The 22,748-nt window shown below is 46.3% G+C and overlaps 1 protein-coding gene across 1 annotated transcript in view; it reads right to left on the bottom strand.

Moving 5' to 3' along the window:
* Positions 1-22,748, bottom strand: part of lrp5 (low density lipoprotein receptor-related protein 5) — a 42,100-nt gene that overhangs the window by 18,359 nt on the left and 993 nt on the right. Inside the window, exons 2-11 of the mRNA XM_084017062.1 lie at positions 16,877-17,077; positions 16,583-16,799; positions 14,900-14,968; positions 14,689-14,817; positions 12,631-12,827; positions 12,416-12,547; positions 7,430-7,518; positions 7,130-7,348; positions 6,547-6,635; positions 6,006-6,177 (exon numbers count right to left, since the gene is read on the bottom strand). Coding sequence (XP_083873188.1) covers positions 6,006-6,177; positions 6,547-6,635; positions 7,130-7,348; positions 7,430-7,518; positions 12,416-12,547; positions 12,631-12,827; positions 14,689-14,817; positions 14,900-14,968; positions 16,583-16,799; positions 16,877-17,077 — 1,514 coding nt within the window. The remainder of the gene's footprint in view (positions 1-6,005; positions 6,178-6,546; positions 6,636-7,129; positions 7,349-7,429; positions 7,519-12,415; positions 12,548-12,630; positions 12,828-14,688; positions 14,818-14,899; positions 14,969-16,582; positions 16,800-16,876; positions 17,078-22,748) is intronic.

The following is a 22,748-nucleotide window of genomic DNA, read 5'->3' as shown; positions in this document are numbered from 1 at the left end:
AACACACCACAACAATATTTTTTCTCACATAATATATTTTTAAGGTTTTCCCTCCATCAGCGATCCCATGCGAACAAGAGGCCCAATGTTGCCACGGAAACAATGAGCACTTTGCTTGGAACTGTTTTTTCAGCACTTAAATTCATTTTATTTGGCAGAATAATTATAAGTTGAATCGCACTTACTGGCTTTTTCCATAGCTCGTTCTATTTGTATGTAAATCTGCATCATGAGAACACACACACACACACACACACAGCAAACAGAGCGGCTGGATGGCCGGGAGCGTGCACTGATGTGTGCGGCTGTTTAATAACGAGGAATCTCTCAGGAATGTGCAACCTGAGAGCGAGCATCCCGTCATCAAGGAGAACCGGCTGGTAATAATAGTCGCCATGAGGCGGTTTCATTCCCAGTAACCTTTCCACGCTCATCATGTCTGCTTCCAAATATTTACAGTCCACTATGTTGTTGTTTGTGGAGTCAGATCCAGTCCTGATCCCGGTCCCATTCTACAGTCTGATCTCCTTTAACAGAGAGAACCACCAAACACAGATCTGTTAAAGCTGGAAAACAGAGGTCTTCAACATTTCAGGCCAAGGACCCACAAGGCTTATAGAGACCCCCTATTACATATATTACATTAAGGCTTATAGGGACCCCCTATTACATATATTACATTAAGGCTTATAGAGACCCCCTATTACATATATTACATTAAGGCTTATAGGGACCCCCTATTACATATATTACATTAAGGCTTATAGGGACCCCCTATTACATATATTACATTAAGGCTTATAGGGACCCCCTATTACATATATTACATTAAGGCTTATAGGGACCCCCTATTACATATATTACATTAAGGCTTATAGGGACCCCCTATTACATATATTACATTAAGGCTTATAGGGACCCCCTATTACATATATTACATTAAGGCTTATAGAGACCCCCTATTACATATATTACATTAAGGCTTATAGGGACCCCCTATTACATATATTACATTAAGGCTTATAGAGACCCCCTATTACATATATTACATTAAGGCTTATAGGGACCCCCTATTACATATATTACATTAAGGCTTATAGAGACCCCCTATTACATATATTACATTAAGGCTTATAGGGACCCCCTATTACATATATTACATTAAGACTTATAGAGACCCCTATTACATATATTACATTAAGGCTTATAGAGACCCCCTATTACATATATTACATTAAGGCTTATAGGGACCCCCTATTACATATATTACATTAAGGCTTATAGGGACCCCCTATTACATATATTACATTAAGGCTTATAGGGACCCCCTATTACATATATTACATTAAGGCTTATAGGGACCCCCTATTACATATATTACATTAAGGCTTATAGGGACCCCCTATTACATATATTACATTAAGGCTTATAGAGACCCCCTATTACATATATTACATTAAGGCTTATAGAGACCCCCTATTACATATATTACATTAAGGTGGATTTTTGGACATATTTACAATTTTTGGAAGAAAAAAAGTTTGGGATCAAATAATTTCAGGGACCCCTGCAGTAACTCTGAGGATCCACTAGGTGTCCTGGACCCCCTGATGAAGACCTCTGGTCTCTATAGGCCTTGGGGGTCCCTCCACGAGTCTCTGTAGGCCTTGGGGGTCCCTCCACCGGGTCTCTGTAGGCTGGTTAACTGAACTAATAGCTGTGATTATATTATAAACTATTATTTCCAGAGAACAGAAAGCTTGTTTCTCTACGGTGTGAAACAGTTAATTATGTCGTCGTTAACAGAAACAAAGGTGGTGTAATGAGGAGAGTGCTCAGTGCATTAACATGTGGCTCTGTTAGCCGTTAGCTGCAAGCAGTTAGCTGCTAGCCATTAGCTGCTAGCGGTTAGCTGCTAGCTGTTAGCGGCTCTGTGTGTGCCTGCTCCTTCATTACGGCTGCCAGTGCCAGAGAAGCTCTGCCGTCTCACAAAGTGTCCCTCAAATCGTCCCTCAAATCGTCTTTCACGGCCCTCAGGGGGATAAAGGGGGGGGGGGGGGGGGGGTCCACTCTTCTATCTAATTGATCCATTCAGCCCGCCGCCATTCACCACGCCGCTCACCCAAACCGCTGACGTTTGTTTCAGGAGACGGCGAGAAGAGAGTCAACATCTCTGCTGTGTTGGTGGATTAACAGGTTGGTTACAGGCTCTGATGTCATCCTGCACGCCGAGATGCAGCCAATCACACGCAGCCTACATTAAATGTACAGTTAACTGGCTTCAGATCAGATTCCTGCTAAAACTGTTTCTGCCTTAATTGGCCCCCGGGGAGTTTTCTTTATTGAATTGAAAAGTTTACCTTTTATATAATGTTCCTTATTAAACAATAATAATGTGTAGAGCAGCCTATAGTTCATGTATAACAGGACTGTGTAATGATGGATGGATACAATGCTAAGACATTAAAATAATAATTGTCGACAGATTCATATTTTAATTCTATTTTGGCATTTCTACGTCACAATTTCTCAACATAATATTAAACAAACAGGAAGATTTATATTTGATTATTGTAGGTTGTATTCATGTTAAGGTGGATTTTTGGACATATTTACATTTTTGGAAGAAAAAAGTTTGGGATCCAATAATTTCGGGCCCCCTGCAGTGACTCTGTGGACCCACTAGGGGTCCCGTATCCCCTGAAGTGACTCTGTGGACCCACTAGGGGTCCCGTATCCCCTGAAGTGACTCTGTGGACCCTCTAGGGGTTCCGGACCCCCTGCAGTGACTCTGTGGACCCTCTAGGAGTCCCGGACCCCTGTTGAAGACCTCTGGTCGGAGCATCTCAGAGATTTAAACGTTTGTCTGCACGATTACAGAAACAAGACAAAGAGGAGACGAGCTATTGGAACAAGGTGCAGGCCTTAAGCAGGGGAAATTCCACCACACACACACACACACACACACACACACACCTATCACACACACACGGAGTTACCATATGGCTCAGCAGTGTGACTGAATGGCGTTACACTCAGTCAATCTGCATAATCACAACAAAGCAGCCGTTTTGTGTGTGTGTGTGAGACAGATCAGTCAAAGCAACTAACACACACACACACACACACACACACACACACGCACGCCTTAGAGAGACGTGTGTGTGTGGGGGGGGGGGAGGGTGCGGTAACTTCAGAGGTTGTTTTTTCCACAGTGAAGGGGGAGGGGTGGGAGGTTCCAGAGGGGGAGTCAGATTTCTTTAAAAAAGACCTGAAAAGAGAGAGAGAGAGAGAGGGGGGGGGGAGAGGGGGGAGGGAGAGAGAGAGAGAGGGAGGGAGAGAGAGGGAGGGAGAGGGAGGGAGAGGGAGAGAGAGAGAGAGAGAGAGAGAGAGAGAGAAAACATTCCTCCGGTTCTCCTGGAGAAAGTCTTCAGTCTGGCTTCGTCATTTATCATTCTCTCTCTTCTGTTTCTTAAAAAAAAAGGTAAAGACGCTGTTCAGTTTCCAGCTGTTTGACACACACACACACACACACACACACACACACACACACACACACACACACACACACACACACACACACACACACACACACACACACACACACACACACCTGCAATATTATCCCGATATTTATCAAAAACGTGCAGTAAAACCAACTGACTCATGAGAGAGAACTAAAGATGCTTTTCATTATTCTGTTGATTCGTCTCCGACTAGAAAATGTCAAAGAGCCAGATTTACAACGATAACCACTCTTAATATATTTATTATGCTTATTGTTATGTTGGGAGACATGGGACGATATTTAAATTTCACATCACAAGATATATAACCTTTATCACTTTCTCTAGATATTTATCAGCTGATTTTCCAGATATGACTCATCCACACGGCTGAAAACAGGACTTTAAACGCTGCTTGATGACTGTTTGCTGATAAGAATAGAAAAGGCTGTTTTTTAAATGGAGTCTGGTGCAAACAACCAGCTCAGAGTCATTCATTTGCAATATCTGTATCATTCTGGAAATATATTTGTTTTCCAGTCCTCTGACAGCATTATATTTCTCTGCTTATTTTTATGTTTTCCATAATAACCATGGTAACCACGTCTCAGCGTAAACACAGTGTGTGTGTGTGTGTGTGTGTTTTACCACAGATAGAGAGAATGGACTAAACTACCAAAACAACTCAACGTCACCGAGGTGTAGAGTCAGCAGATACGCCTTTAAATCTGACGTCTTCATATATATGTGTGTGTAACAACAAACACACACACACACACACACACACACACACACACACACACACACACACACACACACACACACACACACACACACACACACACACACACACACACACACACACACACACACACACACACACACACACACACACACACACACACACACACACACACTAGAAACGTCTTCACACCCAGCAGCTATTTCTTTTCAACAAGATGAAAAAAAGAGGCTGAAACGCAAAAAAAACACTCCTTTGAGGTGGGTCCTTTCACCCCGAGAGAGAGGGAGGGAGGGGGCGAGCGAGGGAGAGAGAGAGGGAGGGAGGGGGGCGAGCGAGGGAGAGAGAGCGGGCTGCCACCCCTTTTCATTTGGTAAGCATTCAGCCAGAAAGCTCAGGCATTCACTATTTTGTTGGAGCCCTCTCTCTCTCTCTCTCTCTCTCTCTCTCTCTCTCTCTCTCTCTCTCTCTCTCTCTCTCTCTCTCTCTCTCTCTCTCTCTCTCTCTCTCTCTCTCTCTCTCTCTCTCTCTCTCTCTCTCTCTCTCTCTCTCTCTCTGCTGTTATGAAAATATGTTAACTCTCCAAACTCTGCAGAGGCCACAACGGCCACGGAATCAAACCCACGACAACGATAACCAGACAAAGCGCTGAGGAGGGAGAAATGGAAGGAAAAATAATGCCGAACAACGAGCTGAAAGAGTGGGGGAGGGGCATGGGGGGGAGTTCTTATTGTAATGTCTAAAAGACACAAGTGAGTTTTGATATTGACGAGAAGAGAGAACACCTGCTGGAAAGGAGAAGTCTGGAGGAGAGGGGGAAGGGCAACAAGAACAAAACCACCATGTCCTCTGCTCCTCAGACTGGGTGTGGACTCCTCCTCCTCCTCCTCCTCCTCCTCCTCCTCAACACATTGAGGTATTCTATCTGTGCATTTTAAGTTTTCTACAATACACAAAAAACATATATCACCCTCCCTTCCCCCGGTTTCTATCAGTTCACTGCACCTGCAGTCCAATCAGCCTGCACCACTCCCAGGTTTTAACATGAAATGAGGAGGCGGGGCTTCCCCCCACGTAGACCCCTACCAGGTCTCCTCCATCAGGGCTGGAGGAACCCAGAATAAAGTATTTATCTGTCAAGCCATGCTTTGTTAGGTATGTCTGCAAGACCACAAGCTAACTACTTTCTGGTTGAGTCTGGTTGAGGGGTGCCAGGCTACGCTAACATTGTAGCTGCTCCATCAAAATAATAAATAAGGTCAGAGTTCACTTATAAAGGGTTCCAACTCTTTTCTAGAGATCAGTGAGAAGTCATGTCCTCATCAACTTCCCTGCAGTCAGACTTGTACAACCAGAGAGGAGTCGCCCCCTGATGGCCAGTAGAGAGAATGACAGTTTAAGGCACTTCAGTTTTGGCTTCACTCTTCGGAACTGGCCATTGGCGTCTGCAGTCAATTCCGATCCCAAACCCCTCCGTCTGACGGAGTCCTGCTCAGCTGGTCTGCAATGTGACACTACAAATGTAGACTACATGTCTACACACCAGACCAAACTAGACTGAGGCGGACCAGATCCCATCAGAGCCGGAGACCAGACCTGATGACAAAAAACTCTTACACAGTGGTGCAAAAGCCCGTCCAGCTATTGCATAACTCCTCTTTCCCCACGGGTCGCTGGAATCATCGGATTCATTTCTGCCTTTTTGCTCTCGGTTCGTCTCTCGCCACGTAGACGTAGACCGCCGCCAGCAGACCTACCTCGATCTTGTCGGTCTTGGCATCCCCCCAGTACAGCTTCCCGGCTGCATAGTCGATGGCCAGTCCGTTGGGCCAGCCCAGAGAGCTGTTGAGCAGGACCGCCCGGTCCGTCCCATCCAGGTTCGCCCTCTCAATCTTGGGATGCTCGCCCCAGTCGGTCCAGTACATGAAGCTGGAAGAGAGCGAGCCAATGAGGTCTACGTTAGCTTCCGTGCTGGAACACCCTCCACCCCAAACCGTCCTCTCAAATACGGTCAGTAGTCTGGTTGATCATCTATATCTTATCTTATTTAAATCGATTTATGTGAAATCGATTTATGTGTTTAAGTTAAACGTTAGTTAAATCCACTCGTCCTAGAAATGTTAACCTTTTGGTTGATAACTTCTTGATTCATTTAATTGTTATTCCTACTTATTTCTGGTTTCACACACATCATTTATGTGTCTGTTTTAATTTGTAAAAGACAAAACATTCAAATAATCTCGGCACAGATCCGATCTCGGCATCCCGAGATCAACATGCTAACACGCTAACACCTACCCGTTAACAGGGTCCAGCACGATGGCTCGGGGTTCGTCCAAGTTCTCAGAGATCAAAATCTTCCGAGAGGTTCCGTTCAGCCTGGTGACCTAGAAAACCATGATATGTTATTACAATACAACTTAGTTTATAATCATCTAACTATTTGTTTTCTTTGGTTGGTTCTAAACAATTAAATCACATTTTTATTGAAATCCCACAGGAATACGGTCAGCAACCTGCTTAAAAAATGTTTTGTTATATTTGTTAAAATTCAAAATTTGTTATATTAAAGGCATACCTTTACAAGAAAAGAAACTCAGATATTTATGTGGTCAATTTCAGTGAAAAAACTCACAAATTTACAAAGAAAAGACGAGAATGCCATCAGACTTGACAAAACTGATGATTTTGCGCTGAATCAGCAGATTATCATCAGCATACGGACGGAGATGTTGCCGGCAATTTGGGAGAAAACTACACATGGGACTACATTTACATTTATTAAATATAACAGTACAACATGAATGGTCACTATTGTAGATATTCATTAGAAGTAAAAAAAAAATAATAATAAAATAAACCAATAAATGTAGAAATGTACCTCGATGCGGTCTGTACCGGTGTCGGTCCAGTACAGGTTCCTGGCCACCCAGTCCACCGCGATGCCATCTGGGTGGTTGATCTCCGTGGTAACCAGCATGACGGCGTTGCTGCCGTCAATATGGGATCTGCGGATGGCCCGGACCTCGTCGTCGGTCCAGTAGACGTAGCCCTCCACCGGGTCGTAGTCGATGGCGATGGCGTGGCGGATATCGTCCACCTGCGTGAGCAGAGGAGCAACTATGAAGACAAGACAGGGCGGAGAGTCAGGACTTTACGCTGGGGGGTTTGCTTCATTTACCTGGAGGACGATGTCCGTGAAGTCCGGCAGGTCCAGCGAGATCCTCCTCAGGTCGGTCCGCCGGGCCAGCAGCAGAACCTGCTCCGCTCCTGAACAAACCAGATGCATTTTCATCAGGTCACGTTTACTGGTCTCACGGGATGTTTACTGGTCCCACAAGACGGTTACTGGTCCCACAGGATGTTTACCGGTCTCACAGGACGCTTACTGGTCTCACAGGATGTTTACTGGTCCCACAAGACGGTTACTGGTCCCACAGGACGTTTACTGGTCTCACAGGACGTTTACTGGTCTCACAGGTTGTTTACTGGTCCCACAGGACGGTTACTGGTCCCACAGGATGGTTACTGGTCTCAGTGGATGTTTACTGGTCTCACAGGACGGTTACTGGTCCCACAGGATGGATACTGGTCCCACAGGATGACTGGTCTCACAGGATATTTACTGGTCCCACAGGACATTCTCTGGTCCGACAGGACGTTTGCTGGTCTCACAGGACATTCTCTGGTCCCACAGGATGACTGGTCTCACAGGATATTTACTGGTCCCACAGGACATTCTCTGGTCCCACAGGATGTTTACTGGTCCCACAGGACATTTACTGGTCCCACAGGACATTTACTGGTCTCACAGGGCGGTTAGTGGTCCCACAGGAGGGTAACTGGTCCCACATGACGTTCACTGTCAGACCTGGGGGTCAGGTTCCTTCAGACCTGGGGGTCGGGTTCCTTCAGTTCTGGGGGTCGGGTCCCTCCAGCGGGTCACTGGATGCCCCGAGAGCTGGTGAGGTGACTCATGCGGGGGGGGGACTCCTCTGCTGGGACTAGGGTTGTCACAAGAACCGATACTTCGGTACCAATTTGATGCCGACACGAAAAAAATAATTTGATACTTGCTTTTTTCTGGTATCGTCAGAACCGAATATAGAACTTTTCACTCGGCGAGCCGTGTGGATTCTTGGCGGAACTGACGGGGGCAGTATACGCGTGTGAGCAGCACAGAGCAGTAAGCGGCGCTGAAGAAGAAAACTTGCCGTCTTCGAAAAAAATGGCTTCAGCAGGTGGGAGCGAAAGCACAACACGTCGGCTCGTCGGCAAGACAGGTGCGAAGAGTCTGTTGGCAGCTGGTACTGCAATTTAAATTCTGTGCAAAAAGATCTTAAAGCACAGTGGTGTTAAATACTTGACAGTTTGAAGCAGTTTTCAATAAATTAGTGAATTTAAAAGTACATGGGTCCTGGTGTTGTTTTTTTTAAATTGTGGTATCGAATTAGTATCGAGAATCGTGGAAATTCACAGGTATTGGTCTCGACTACTGAAATTCTGGTATCGTGACAACCCTAGCTGGGACGTCAGTCTCGTTATGAACATGACAAACAGCAGATCATTTTTTGGGGGCAAAAATTATACATTTTCTCCAAAAGCTTTAGATGCCAACGGACCCTGAAGCAGCTCCGAGGCTGAGCACTTAGCATCTGGACTTGGGCCAAACCCCCACAGTCCAGATATAGAAACCAGTCTCCAAACAACACAAAGGTCTTTCCTCTCTAATCTCTGCTGTTGTGAAACAGAATCTGACCCCGTTGGACGTTCGGAGGGAAACGTCTCTTCGCTGGTTTAATCTTCAACGCTGTCGCTTCAAAGTCCATCACGTTGTAAAAGCTTCACGGGAGAACCGAGAGTACCACGGTGACGTACACGTGGAGTACAAAGTACCACACTAAAGTAGAAGGAAATATAAAAACTCATGTGCAGTAATTGTACTTCTAGGTGCTAAATTAAAAAGTTATATGAGATAGGATGATCCTTCATGAGTCCTGCAGCAAAACACAACAAATATAAACAAGACTGCTGAGCCGGCAGCTAGCAGCTAAAGGTGCTAACAGACACCAACGCACACAGCGGGACAGCCCCTCCATGCTCTGCTCAGCTACTCGCTATCTCTACATAATAATACCTGTTTGATACCATGTTAAAGCTCAGGTGTTTGTTTTTCAGCACCGTTGAGTCCACAACTCATGAATATAGTAATAATTAATATTATTAATTATAATAATAATAATAACGATGTCCTCCGGACATCATACAGTCGTATTAACAAACAGCATCGGTCTGTCAGCGGTGAGGAGGACTCGGAGGCTGAGGACTCGGAGGCTGAGGACTCGGAGGCCGAGGCCGGGTCTCGCTGCACCCAGTCTGGAGACAAAGGGTCCTCGGGGATCCTCCCCGGCGGTTTGGCTGCTGGTTCAGGTTTTAACAGGAGCCAAACTCACCTCGTGGGAGACAATTAACCGGCTTCTCTCTTTTTCTTTGTGTCTCACATGTCCGACTCCATCTTTCAATCTGCCGGCTCGTCTTTGTCTGGTCTCACGCCTGAACCCTGAAGACCTGATACCCAACAGCTACATCTTATACAATCTAAGTGATCTGGAGTTAAACCGTGTACTAATAGCACATCACATGGTACATCATATATAAAATAATGTTTTTCCTCTTTAAAAATCTGCCCCACTGTGGCAGAAGAAAGACTTCCTTTCAGGGTCAGTAAATCCCAGAGTTCTGGTTCTGGAGAGTCCAGACTCTGGTGCTGGTTCAGACCACGCAACTAGTCAAATGAGATGATAAAACATTTTATTGTGAATAAAAAACATTCACAATAAAATGTTTCTTTTCCAGGCACAATAACATTCAGGTCTCTTGGCTCTGGTGTGATTGACAGCTCAGAGGGCGGGGCCAAAGTTTGAAGAGGGTCAACGATTGGCTGAAAGTTAGACCTCAGACTTTCAGGCTCGTACTGATACAACTCAGCTTCTCCCAATACGCCTTCCTCATATTCAAACTGGGAGTATTGGGAACTGCTTCTCTGACCAGTATCTTCTTCATATTCATACTGGGAGTGTTGGGAACATGCTCTCTGACCAGTATCTTCTTCGTATTCATACTGGGAGTGTTGGGAACATGCTCTCTGACCAGTATCTTCTTCGTATTCATACTGGGAGTGTTGGGAACTTGTTCTCTGACCAGTATCTTCTTCGTATTCATACTGGGAGTGTTGGGAACATGCTCTCTGACCAGAATCTTCTTCGTATTCATACTGGGAGTGTTGGGAACTTGTTCTCTGACCAGTATCTTCTTCGTATTCATACTGGGAGTGTTGGGAACATGCTCTCTGACCAGTATCTTCTTCGTATTCATACTGGGAGTGTTGGAAACATGCTCTCTGACCAGTACCTTCTTCATATTCATACTGGGAGTGTTGGGAACATGCTCTCTGACCAGTATCTTCTTCGTATTCATACTGGGAGTGTTGGGAACTTGTTCTCTGACCAGTATCTTCTTCGTATTCATACTGGGAGTGTTGGGAACTTGTTCTCTGACCAGTATCTTCTTCGTATTCATACTGGGAGTGTTGGGAACATGCTCTCTGACCAGTATCTTCTTCGTATTCATACTGGGAGTGTTGGGAACATGCTCTCTGACCAGTATCTTCTTCTCTACATTGAATTGTGGATCGTAAACCAACGTTGTGCCGTATCTCATACAAGCTTGTTTATCTCACCATTTCCTGGTTACAAAGTCCAATGAGAGCCGAAGAACTGTTGGCCAATGGGATGCAGCCGAGGGAACATGTGTATTAGATTACGCCTGTCTCATTATAATTACAAGTTATATTGATTATGACAGTTTTTACAACGCTGACCAACAAGCAGAGAGTTGAACATGAAGGTCTGCAAATCATGTAAATCTCTCATTTCAGCTACATTTTAACAACCAATCAAAACCTTGCATCTCTCAGGCCTGGCACCAATCAGATCTGACACTGAAAGTCGTTCCATCGTTACCTAAATGAGGGGGGGGCATCTGTGATTCCTCTCTTCTATTCGCTTCACTTCATTCTGAGACTCTTAAAGAGGCCTGACACACACACACACACACACACACACTCTGTCTGTCTCTCACTCACACACACTCTCTCTCACACACACACACACCCACTCTCTGTCTGTCTCTCACTCACACACACTCTCTCTCACACACACACACTCTGCTGCCATCGCAATAACAAACGCCTTCAATTTAACCAGCCAAGCAAAACAAATTAGAAGCACGGACACAAAGGCGCGCACACACACACAGCGGCTGCAGGCCGACACAATAGAGCATTGTTGTTTTTATTGTCAACAGTGGCTGAGTGATTGGTTGGCATGCTTCATTCACATTAATACGTTCACATAACGCTGTCGTGTTCCCGAGAAGAAGAAGGCTCGATTGTTTCAGCACCGTGGGAACCAACATGGCGGCCGGTCCGTTAGCGTCCCACTCATCGAGCAGAGAGGTCACTCACTCGCTTCCCGATCACAGTCGACGCTGCATCGGAATGCTGGTGTTGCACTTTGAGTATATTTTGTGTGGCCATATTGTAACGATTGACCGCGTTTGAGGGCCACTGTAGAAAAAAAAAAGAAAAAAAAGGGGAGCCGAGAGAGGAGTCGCAAATTTGCTAGTTTATTACGATGCTAACAACTGGCATTCATGTCACTTTTATGTCACTTGTCATAGACAACGTAAACACGTTGCTTGGTTCCGCTAACACTGGATGCTTGTCGTTGCTATGACAACAAGTGAAAGCTACCGCTAGCATCTTAGCCCAACAATAAGCATCTTAACGAGGCGTTGTCACACGTTGGATTCATAACGAACATAAATGTATGTTCATGGGACGTTAGCTAGCATAGACGCCGCTTGTTAAACAACGTAATAAACTCTTGTCCCCCTCTCTCGGCTCCGTATTTTCTCTTTTTCTACAGTGGCCCTGATACGCTGAGTATTGATTATTTTTTTATTGTAAAACTTTTCAAATCGATATCGTACATTTACACACGATTGCATCATCTTGCAGCCCAACTGACTGAATGTATCTGAAGCTGCCATGGAAGGCCTCGGAGGCTTGTCTAGTGTGTGGTGCAGGTGTGAGCGGGGTCTGTACCTGGTTTGCAGGTCTTCCCGTCTGGTTGGAGCTGGACTCCGGTGGGGCAGGCACAGCTGTAGAACGGCTGGACCGGAGACAGCAGGCAGAGGTGACTGCAGCCGCCATTGTTGGCACTGCAGGGGGTCTGGACTGCAACCACAGAGGACATGATTAGCTTCCGTTAGCTTAGCCGTGATCCCAGACCAGTTCCAGCTCCAGCTGGTTCTACTTACTGTAGGGCTGCCGGTAGGCCTCCAGGACCTGGATGTCCATCGGAGAGTAGATCCCACTGAGGATCTCTCTGGTTTTGTCTCCACTGTTCTTGTTACAGGCGTGGATGGAGCGGGTCTGCCAGTCGGTCCAGTACAGGGTTTCCTGGGACAGGGTCAGGGCGAACGGGTGGGTCAGGGTGCCCTCCACCACCGTCTCCCTGCAACAACAACACACTCCTGTAAGGTCCACTGAAAATCATCACGTCTTCGTACGTTGAGACTTCCTTCTGCAAGGCATTCCACCTTTCGACCTGATACAAGGTTGCCGCTAGAGAAAACATCGGCAATGTCGTTGGAATCAAAACGCTTCGTCCTCATTTTGGCCTGATGGAGGCGCTGGAGAGAAGGTCAGGACCATTATGGATCCTCCTTCTGGGACCATGAATATCTAGACCACATTCCACTGCAATGTGGACCGCAATTATTATTATTAATATTATTATTAAGGCAACACAATTAGAAGATTGTTCGTGCCCTTTCCAGCTCCTTAGAGCCGAACAATTACAGCGAGCACGAAGGCTAGAGTGTGTGTGAGTGTGTGTGTGTGTGTGTGTGTGTGTGTGTGTGTGTTGGACTGGATCAGCAGAAGCTGGTTCTTTTCTAGAAAACACACGTTCAAATCACTTACAGGAAAACGCACTCAGGCAGCGGATCAAAGGAGGCTCGTATTCAGAATATCAACACACAGAAACTGGCTTTCATCAATCATCATTTTCAGCCCTGTGTGTGTGTGTGTGTGTGTGTGTGTGTATGAGTCGAGGACGCTGCCAGCAGTGTTTAAAGGAAAAAAAAGAAGGAACAAAATTAACCAACTCCAGATTTCAAAGCTCCGTTCAGCTTGTGTGTGTGTGTGTGTGTGTGTGTGTGTGTGTGTGTGTGTGTGTACAACTTCATTGTATAAAAAGCACAGTATTTCATCCGTCAGGTACGTCCAGATTAAACAACATTTGTCCTGCAGCATTGAATGTTTGAATAAAGTTGTTGTTTGAATCGTACCAAACAGTAGAAGATGGCCGACTGCTTTCAGCAGTTGTGTTAATTGGCTGGCCGTGGCGGAGGGGGCAGGGCTTACCTCCCTGTAGACACTGTGTTGTGTTGTGATGTCACACATTTAAGGAAAAAGTCACATCAGCTTCACCACATCAGATCTGAAAGATCAGGTAGAAACCAGGCTGTGTAATGGGTGTGTGTGTGTGTGTGTGTGTGTGTGTGTGTGTGTTTTGACTGGGGCCTCCATACCACAGCTCTGTTTGTGTTGGACAGCTCTCTCTATTTGTCTTTCATTAAGTCTGTGCAGCTCTCTCTCTCTCTCTCAGGTTGAACTGGGTCAGAGGTTTACAGTTACAGTCTGGTATTAATCCGGTTATTAGGAGCTCACATCGTATTTACACACACACACACAGAAACACACACGCACAGAAACACACACACACACACACACACACACACGCACAGAAACACACACACACACACACACACACAGAAACACACACACACACACAGAAACACACACACACACACACACACACACAGAAACACACACACACAGAAACACACACACACGCGCACAGAAACACACACACACACACACACACACAGAAACACACACACACACACACACACACACAGAAACACACACACACAGAAACACACACCCACACACAGAGAAACACACACACACACACACACACACACACAGAAACACACACACACACACACACACACACACACACAGAAACACACACACACACACACACACACACAGAAACACACACACACACACACACACACACACACACACACACACACACACACAGAAACACACACCCACACACAGAGAAACACACACACACACACACACACACACACACACAGAAACACACACACACACAGAAACACACACACAGAAACACACACACATGCACAGAAACACACACACACACACACACACACACAGAAACACACACACACACATGCACAGAAACACACACACACACACACACACACACCGGGGCATACCTTGCGGAGCCGTCCAGGTTGGCCCGGTGGATGAAGCTCAGCTTGGCGTCGGCCCAGTATAACTTCTGCTGCAGCAGGTCGATGGTCAGCCCGTTGGGCCAGTAGATGTCCACGACCACGATAACCTTCCTGTGGGTCAGAACAGCCGTTAGTGTCAGACACACACACACACACCGCTTTGAAGGCAGAGGCTGCTCGTCCTCAGACTTACCGGTTGCTGCCGTCCATCCCGGCACGCTCGATCCGAGGCTCCTCCCCCCAGTCGGTCCAGTACATGTAGCTGCAGGGAACCGGAGAGAACCGGAGAGAACCGGAGAGAACAAGTCAAACACTTAACGTCAAGTAGAGCTCGTAATCAAACGGCATAAAGAAGAAGTGGATGTTTGATGGTTTAAGGCACTCTCAGGACCTGGCTTGAAGATCCACGTAACCATGGCGATTGTGTAGCCAAAGGGACCAGACAAGAAGAAGAAGAAGAAGAGGAGGGAGAGGAGGAAGAGGAGGGATATCCGGGTGCCTGGTGTCGTTCTGGAGGATGTTTGGTTTCCATAAATCACGAGTAGAAACACTGAAGGTCAATAAATCAGCTTGGCAGCCAACCCGTAGTTATTGGTTTGGATGCTTCTTATGAAGTGTGTGTGTGTGTGTGTGTGTGAGTGAGTGTATACCTTTTGTAGACACACACACACACACACACATTTCAGAATAAACTAATCTTCCTCGTAGACGCGACGCTGACGGAGGAAACAGAAGAAGATGACGGAGACCATGTTTATTACATTTGTGTGATCGATCTCCGTGAATGTGCTGTGTGTTTCTGTGTGTGTGTGTGTTTCTGTGTGTGTGTGTGTTTCTGTGTGTGTGTTTCTGTGTGTGTTTCTGTGTGTGTGTTTCTGTGCATGTGTGTGTGTGAGAGAATAGAAGACAATAACTTTATTGTCTTTATTATTACTTCTCTGGATATCTGAAAGTCTGAAAGTCCACGTTCAGAATCACACAGAAGTGTAGCTGTCAGCAGATTTTCTAAAAAGATGAGCAAATACGTAAATAAAAACGTTCTATATAACCATAAACCATATAACCATTATATTATATATTAATAAACGTATTGTTTCTCAGTGAAATGGAAGGTGATTCCAGGACGTGTGAGTGTCGTCTGTAATAATAGGAATACTCCAAACAGTGTTTCCTCTTCTGCCTCTGAACTTCAGCTGACCGGCCGATACGGCGACGCCCGCTGGTGATCGGGATCTACATCAACGTCAGCGCTGCCGCCGGGCCGTTGCCGGGGCGACGTGGCATTCAGGCTCCAGACGAGTGTTTACAGTGTGAAACAGCCAGAACGATTGAGCAACGCGAGGACAAATTAAGAACGAGATCGGAAAGAATTCAGTCTGAACACGAGGAGGTCTGAGGACCCGGAACCTCCCAGGAGGTCTACAACGGGATCTCACACAGAGACCAGACCAGACCACGAGACCGGACCAGACCAGACCGGACCACGAGACCGGACCAGACCAGACCACGAGACCAGACCAGACCACAAGATCAGACCACGGACGGGCTGGTCCAAACAACTATTACAGTGCAATGGTATATAGAGTGTCTTTTTTTCTCTTTTCATTTGGGATAAAAATTTCATTTTAATTATGTTCTGGACGACAGTACTTGATTGTTTATTCTTGGTAAATATCGTACACATTGAAGGCTAATTCCTTGTATGTGAACTTGGCTTTGTGATTAAAAATTGATGCAAACAGACTTAACAAACCATGACTTTGTTTTTTTTCTGCATATTCTTTATCCGTTTATTGTATTAAATCACAACGTTGTTTGATTCTGTTTTCTGTGAACGCCCCATGATCGCGGTGTGGAGTGTGTTGCCGTGAGTTACCGTTGAGCCGGGTTGAGGGCGATGGCTCTCGGCTGGTCCAGGTCCATCCAGAACAGGACCTTCCTGGAGGTGCCGTCCAGGTTGGCCACTTCAATCCGGTTGGTCTCCGAGTCCGTCCAGTACAGCTTCCTGCCCAGCCAATCACAGGCCAGCCCGTCGGGACTGTCCAGGCCTGACACCACCACGGTCTGGCCGGTTCCCAGCGCCTCCTTCAGGGCTGCAACCACAAAACCCACAGCGTGAAACTTCTTCACCAAAATGGTGAGGAAACACCGTGCCGCAACGCATTCTTACAGTTGGACGACTGATTCCAGTGTGTCTGTTTGATAGCCTCCTCACTGACGTCTGTCCAGAAGATCAGACCCTCGGAGTACAGGAAGTCCACCGCTGCCGCGTCCTCCAGGTCGCTCACAACGATGGCCGACTCGCCGCGCACGCCGTCGGCATCCACCAGTCGGACGTCCCGCCGGTTGGCAAACAGGAGCAGAGGCGAGCCTGGAAAGAAAAACACCAAGCGAAGGTTAGATTCAAGGCTCCGAGAAGAGTTTTACCACGATGAGGACAGAAACACGATCCGATACGCCTTCTGGAACTAAAGGAACTGCTAAGGTCCCGTACCCCATGTTGAAGGTCTCTGCTGTAATTGGTTCATAGGATGAAAATTAAACCTGCTTATTCAAGCAATGGAGCTTGAATAAATGCAGACATGTCATCGGCCTGCTACAAGAAGCAACGAGAACTGAACTGATTCAAGGTATCTGTGATTCTCAGTGACGAGGTAATGAACTCATTATGATGTGATACTTTTCTACTGAAAGGACATGAGCTCTTAGAAACACAACAAGCTCGACCACTTTTGTAAAAAAAAAAAAAAGAAGAGGATTCTACTCATTAGGGACCTGGAGGACTCGTCCCGGAGACTTAACTTTACCCACGATGCATTTCACACACAAAACATGGCAGACAACATTTAGCCTCCACTGTTACACCGGCCTTCATGGGATCAGCTGATTTATTTACATGGATTTCTGTTCTTCTCATGTTGAGCAAAGACAGAGCTGTAATCTTGTTATTATTAACACTAAAAAATAACACTGATGAGGGTCAAGCTAAATGTAATTGATGACCGTCCATTAATGCTGAACCCTGGATTTGTTTGTGACATCATCAGATCAGTAACAACCCGGGGGTGTGGAAGAGCGGGCACGCCATTTGCCTTCTTCGGGGAGGGGGACCCGGGGACAGTGACCCCTTGGGGACGATGACCCCTCGGGGACGGTGACCCCTCGGGGACGGTGACTCTTTGGGGATGGTGTTTACTCGGGGATGGTGACCCCGCGGGGACGATGACCCCTCGGGGACGGTGACTCTTTGGGGATGGTGACCCCTCAGACAGTGACTCCTTGGACGGTGACCCCTCAGACAGTGACTCCTTGGACGGTGACCCCTTAGGGACAGTGATCCCTCGGGGACGGTGACCCCTCGGGGACGGTGACCTGGGAAGGGTGACTCCTCGGGGACGGTGACCCCTCGGGGACAGTGCCTACTCGGGGACGGTGACCCCTCGGGGTTGGTGACTCCTCTGGAAGGTGACCCAGGAAGGGTGACTCCTCGGGGACGGTGATTCTTTGGGGATGGTGACTCCTCGGGGAGGGTGACCCCTCAGACAGTGACTCCTCGGACGGTGACCCCTCGGGGACAGTGATCCCTCGGGGACTCCTCGGGGACTGTGACTCCTTGGGGACATGACTCTTCGGGGACGGTGACCCGGGAAGGGTGACTCCTCTGGGACAGTGACTCTTTGGGGATGGTGCCTACTCGGGGACGGTGACCCTGCAGGGTCGGTGACCCCTCGGGGACAGTGATCCCTCTGGGACTCCTCGGGGACTGTGACTCCTTGGGGACCTGACTCTTCGGGGACGGTGACCCGGGAAGGGTGACTCCTCTGGGACGGTGACTCTTTGGGGATGGTGCCTACTCGGGGACGGTGACACCGCAGGGTCGGTGACCCCTCGGGGACAGTGACTCCTCGAGGACGATGACCCCTCGGGGACGGTGACTCTTTGGGGATGGTGACTCCTCGGGGAAGGTGACTCCTCAGACAGTGACTCCCTCGGGGACGGTGACCCGGGAAGGGTGACTCCCCGGGAGCGGTGACTCTTCGGGTGACTGGTCGGGGCGGTCCCAGCAGCAGCAGCTGCCCGGGGCCTCGGGGGAAGCTGGTGGTTTGGGTCTGGCAGGCTGGCAGGCTGGCAGGCTGGCAGCGCTGCGGTTTGGTGCTGCATGCCGACTGTAATCCCACGGCATGAAGACACACTCCCTCTGTCAGCGTGGATGCCGGCCCAGAATAACACCCCCGTCCTGAGAGACATCACGGACAGCTTCATTAATCCATCGTCGGGGTTGAGACTCGACGTGGAGGTTCCAGCTTTATCAGCTTTGATCTTCATCTCTTTATTAAGATGATTGTAAATAGACATTTTAAGAATGAAGATGATCTGGATGACCCGCCTCGGGTCCACGTGGACCGACAGAACCAGTCTACCTGGAGGACGCCGTCCTCGATGATGTCAGCGGAGCGGTGACTTATTTCAGGGTTTCACACATAAAGTCCACTCGGGCACGACGCCCAGGTATACTAGCAGCCAGACAGGGGTCTGGGGGGCCGGATTTAGACCTGAATGCTGACTGATGCAGAGCAGAAGAGAAGAGGATGAAGAGGTGGACGAAGAGGAGGACGCCTCGTTAACCCCCCCATGGCCTTAACAGGGGGATAGAGTACTACATGGTTTAGATCTGGACCAGAGGTCCTCAACAGGGGGTCTGGGAACCTTAGGGGGTCCGCAGAGTTACTGCAGGGGTCCCCGAAAATATTTGATCCCAAACTTCTTTCTTCCAAAAATCCACCTTAACATGAATACAACCTATAATAAGCAAATAAACGTCTCTATTATGTTGAGAAATGGGATTTAAATAGAATTTAAATGTGAATCTACTATTATTATTGTTGGAAAAGTTCCGGTTCTGATGATCACCATGTTTTCATCTCATCTGCCAAAGAAAAGACTCGTCAATGGGATATGCAATCCAAGTACGGGGGGGGGGGGGGGCACCCTCAGAGTGTGTGTGGGGTCGTAGGTCAAACTGAGGTGGCAGCTTGGAAAGAAAAAAAGATTCCAAAAGAAGTTTCTAAAGTGTGAGCAACCACACACAAAACCAAACACACACACACACACAAAACCAAACACACACACACACACACACAAAACCAAACACACACACACACACACACACAAAACCAAACACACACACACTGTTAAGATGGCTCTGATAAGATGTAAAGCAACGGAGCCTGTTAGCGTTCTCCAAGCAGAACGAAACAGAACAGAAGAGTGTGTGTGTGTGTGTGTGTGTGTGTGTGTGTGTGTGTGTGTGTGTGAGAGTGTGTGTGTATTTGAAGGGTTGCAAGGAAGGAAGAGATTTTCTTCACACCTCCCCAGTTGGGACAAGAAAAATGTGACGAGCGCAGTGAGCATATTTCTGCAGTGTGTGTGTGTGTGTGTGTGTGTGCGTAGGTGTGTGTGTGCTGTGTTTAAGGACCCTAGAGAAATCAAGGTAGACTCCCACAGACTTCCTGTATCTCCTCTCTGGATTATTTCTACAGATGTTGGGACTCCGATATCGGTGCTTCAAAAAAAAAACTACAACTTCCAACTTAAACAGAGTGTGTTTGTAGTTTCTTGTGTGTGTTTGTAGTTTGTAGTTTCTGGTGTGAGTTTGTAGTTTCTGGTGTGAGTTTGTAGTTTCTGGTGTGTGTCTGTAGTTTCTGGTGTGAGTTTGTAGTTTCTGGTGTGTGTCTGTAGTTTCTGATGTGTGTCTGTAGTTTCTGGTGTGTTTGTAGTTTCTGGTGTGAGTTTGTAGTTTCTGGTGTGTGTCTGTAGTTTCTGATGTGTGTCTGTAGTTTCTGGTGTGTGTCTGTAGTTTCTGGTGTGTGTGTTTGTAGTTTCTAGTGTGTGTGTTTGTAGTTTCTGGTGTGTGTCTGTAGTTTCTGGTGTGAGTTTGTAGTTTCTGGTGTGTTTGTAGTTTGTAGTTTCTGGTGTGTGTCTGTAGTTTCTGGTGTGTGTTTGTAGTTTCTGGTGTGTGTCTGTAGTTTCTGGTGTGAGTTTGTAGTTTCTGGTGTGTTTGTAGTTTGTAGTTTCTGGTGTGTTTGTAGTTTGTAGTTTCTAAACACACAGGTTAGTTTTCTGGTTGGTTACTAATGTGTTAATGCTCTAAATAATTATAATCATGATAATAATAATAAATGTAGCATGGTGGGTGCAGCATGGTGGGTGTAGCATGGTGGTGTAGCATGGTTGTAGCAGTGGTTGCTGGTGATCCATCAGGCCGTGGACACACAGCTGTGATGTTTGCCTTTGTCGAGTTCTGACATCACTCCGTCGTTTGTGGCCAGCGGGTGTGAAGTGTGAGTGTGAGTGTGAGTGTGAGTGTGAGTGTGAGTGTGTGTGTGTGTGGTCACTCTTCTCCTTTCAATCTCTTCAACTCTCTCACTCTTTAAATTACCAGACTGTGTATTTCTTAATAATCACCAAACGGCCGTCATCTATGTTTCTCATCTAAAGTGACATCAGCGTGTTTTGCTGCCATTTTAAGAGTTTTAAGGCCATTTTGATGATGTCATGTATTAATCTGGTCACATGGTCCTCGTTACGACGGCGTAGTAACTCTCAGCGACGTTACCGGTCTGGACCCGACGCTCAGATTTCATTATTTCATATATACCTTTTCCAAAGTCACATTCAAGCACTTTCCAAGCATTTCCAGGTGCATTTCCATGCTTTTCCAGCCCCTTCCAGCTGTGGTAAACTCCATATTTGTACCAATCCAATGGTCAGTATTCAGTCTACTTATTCTGTCACTTGTTCATCACATTAAATGAGATGTTATTGTCCTCTAAACAACCAACATGATGTTTGGAGACAGCTTTTTACAGAAGGACCACAAATGAAAGGAAAACTAATTCCACTAACAGATCCACAGAAATATAATCACCAACTATTTTCATCATCTGTTCATCATCAAAAGGCATTTTTCATAAAGAAATGTCACAAAATGCTATTTTCAGTCCCTCAAATATGGAGATCTTCTTTTCTCTGTTCTATCATAGATGTTATCACATACAACACACATTTATAGACCTTTATTCTACATCCAAGCACTTTTCAAACCTTGAAAACACCACACTTAATTCAAGTCTTTTCAAGGATTTCCAGCATCCGCTCCAACCCTGTTCATCAACTGTCGGTGGACTTGGTGCTTTCATTCAAAACACGTTTCTGACTCTACCAGGACAATAATTATAAGCATTACATATATTTAGTGTTGTCACGATACCAACATTTTGGTACCGGTACCGGTACCAACATGTGTTTCGGTACTTTTCGATACTTTTCGATACTTTTTCAAATAAAAAGTGAATCCAAAAAATGTCATTACTGACTTTATTTTAATAGAAAATCTTAGAACAATAACATATTAATCAGCAAATAATATAAAATACCACAAAGACAAGCTTTTCTAATGCACACAATTTTAAAAATGTTAAAATATAAATACAATAATATAATATAAAATATAATAATATAAATAAACCAGCTCTATTTTTTTCTTCCAGAGCTACTTTTGTTAAGAGTGAAGGGGGGTGGCGCTTGCTTTTTGCACTGAATGTGGCACTGAGTAAATGACCTGTCGTTCCCTGAGTTCAGTGTGCAGGTCTGGGTGCTTGTCCTTTAAGTGTTTGGCTAAGTCGGAGGTGTTTCCGCTGTTTTGTTGTCTTAACAAACTGCAAAGTGACTCCGGTGTGTTTAAGTGACACTTTAAGCATATTTTGTAAATCAATTATTCTCTGAAGTAATAATAAAGTTATTGTTTCAGTTATTTCATCCCAGGCCTCATCGGGACTCCAGTATTGTGATATCAGAGCGGGATTCCTCGGCTGCTGACGAGCGTACGCCTTTCTTTACAAGGAACTCTTTATTGCTCTCTGGTCTGATAGAGTTCTGACCTTTGGGAGTCTGGTACAGTCATGTTTAGATGTCTAGATGTAGTCTGGACTACTTACAGGGGGTCTAGACTTAGTCTGGACTACTCATAGGGGGTCTAGGTG

Source organism: Eutrigla gurnardus (assembly GCF_963514095.1).
Source record: "Eutrigla gurnardus genome assembly, chromosome: 9".
Taxonomy (NCBI): Eukaryota; Metazoa; Chordata; class Actinopteri; order Perciformes; family Triglidae; genus Eutrigla; species Eutrigla gurnardus.
Note: the sequence above shows the minus strand (reverse complement) of the source record. Positions and strands in the feature narration are given on the sequence as shown.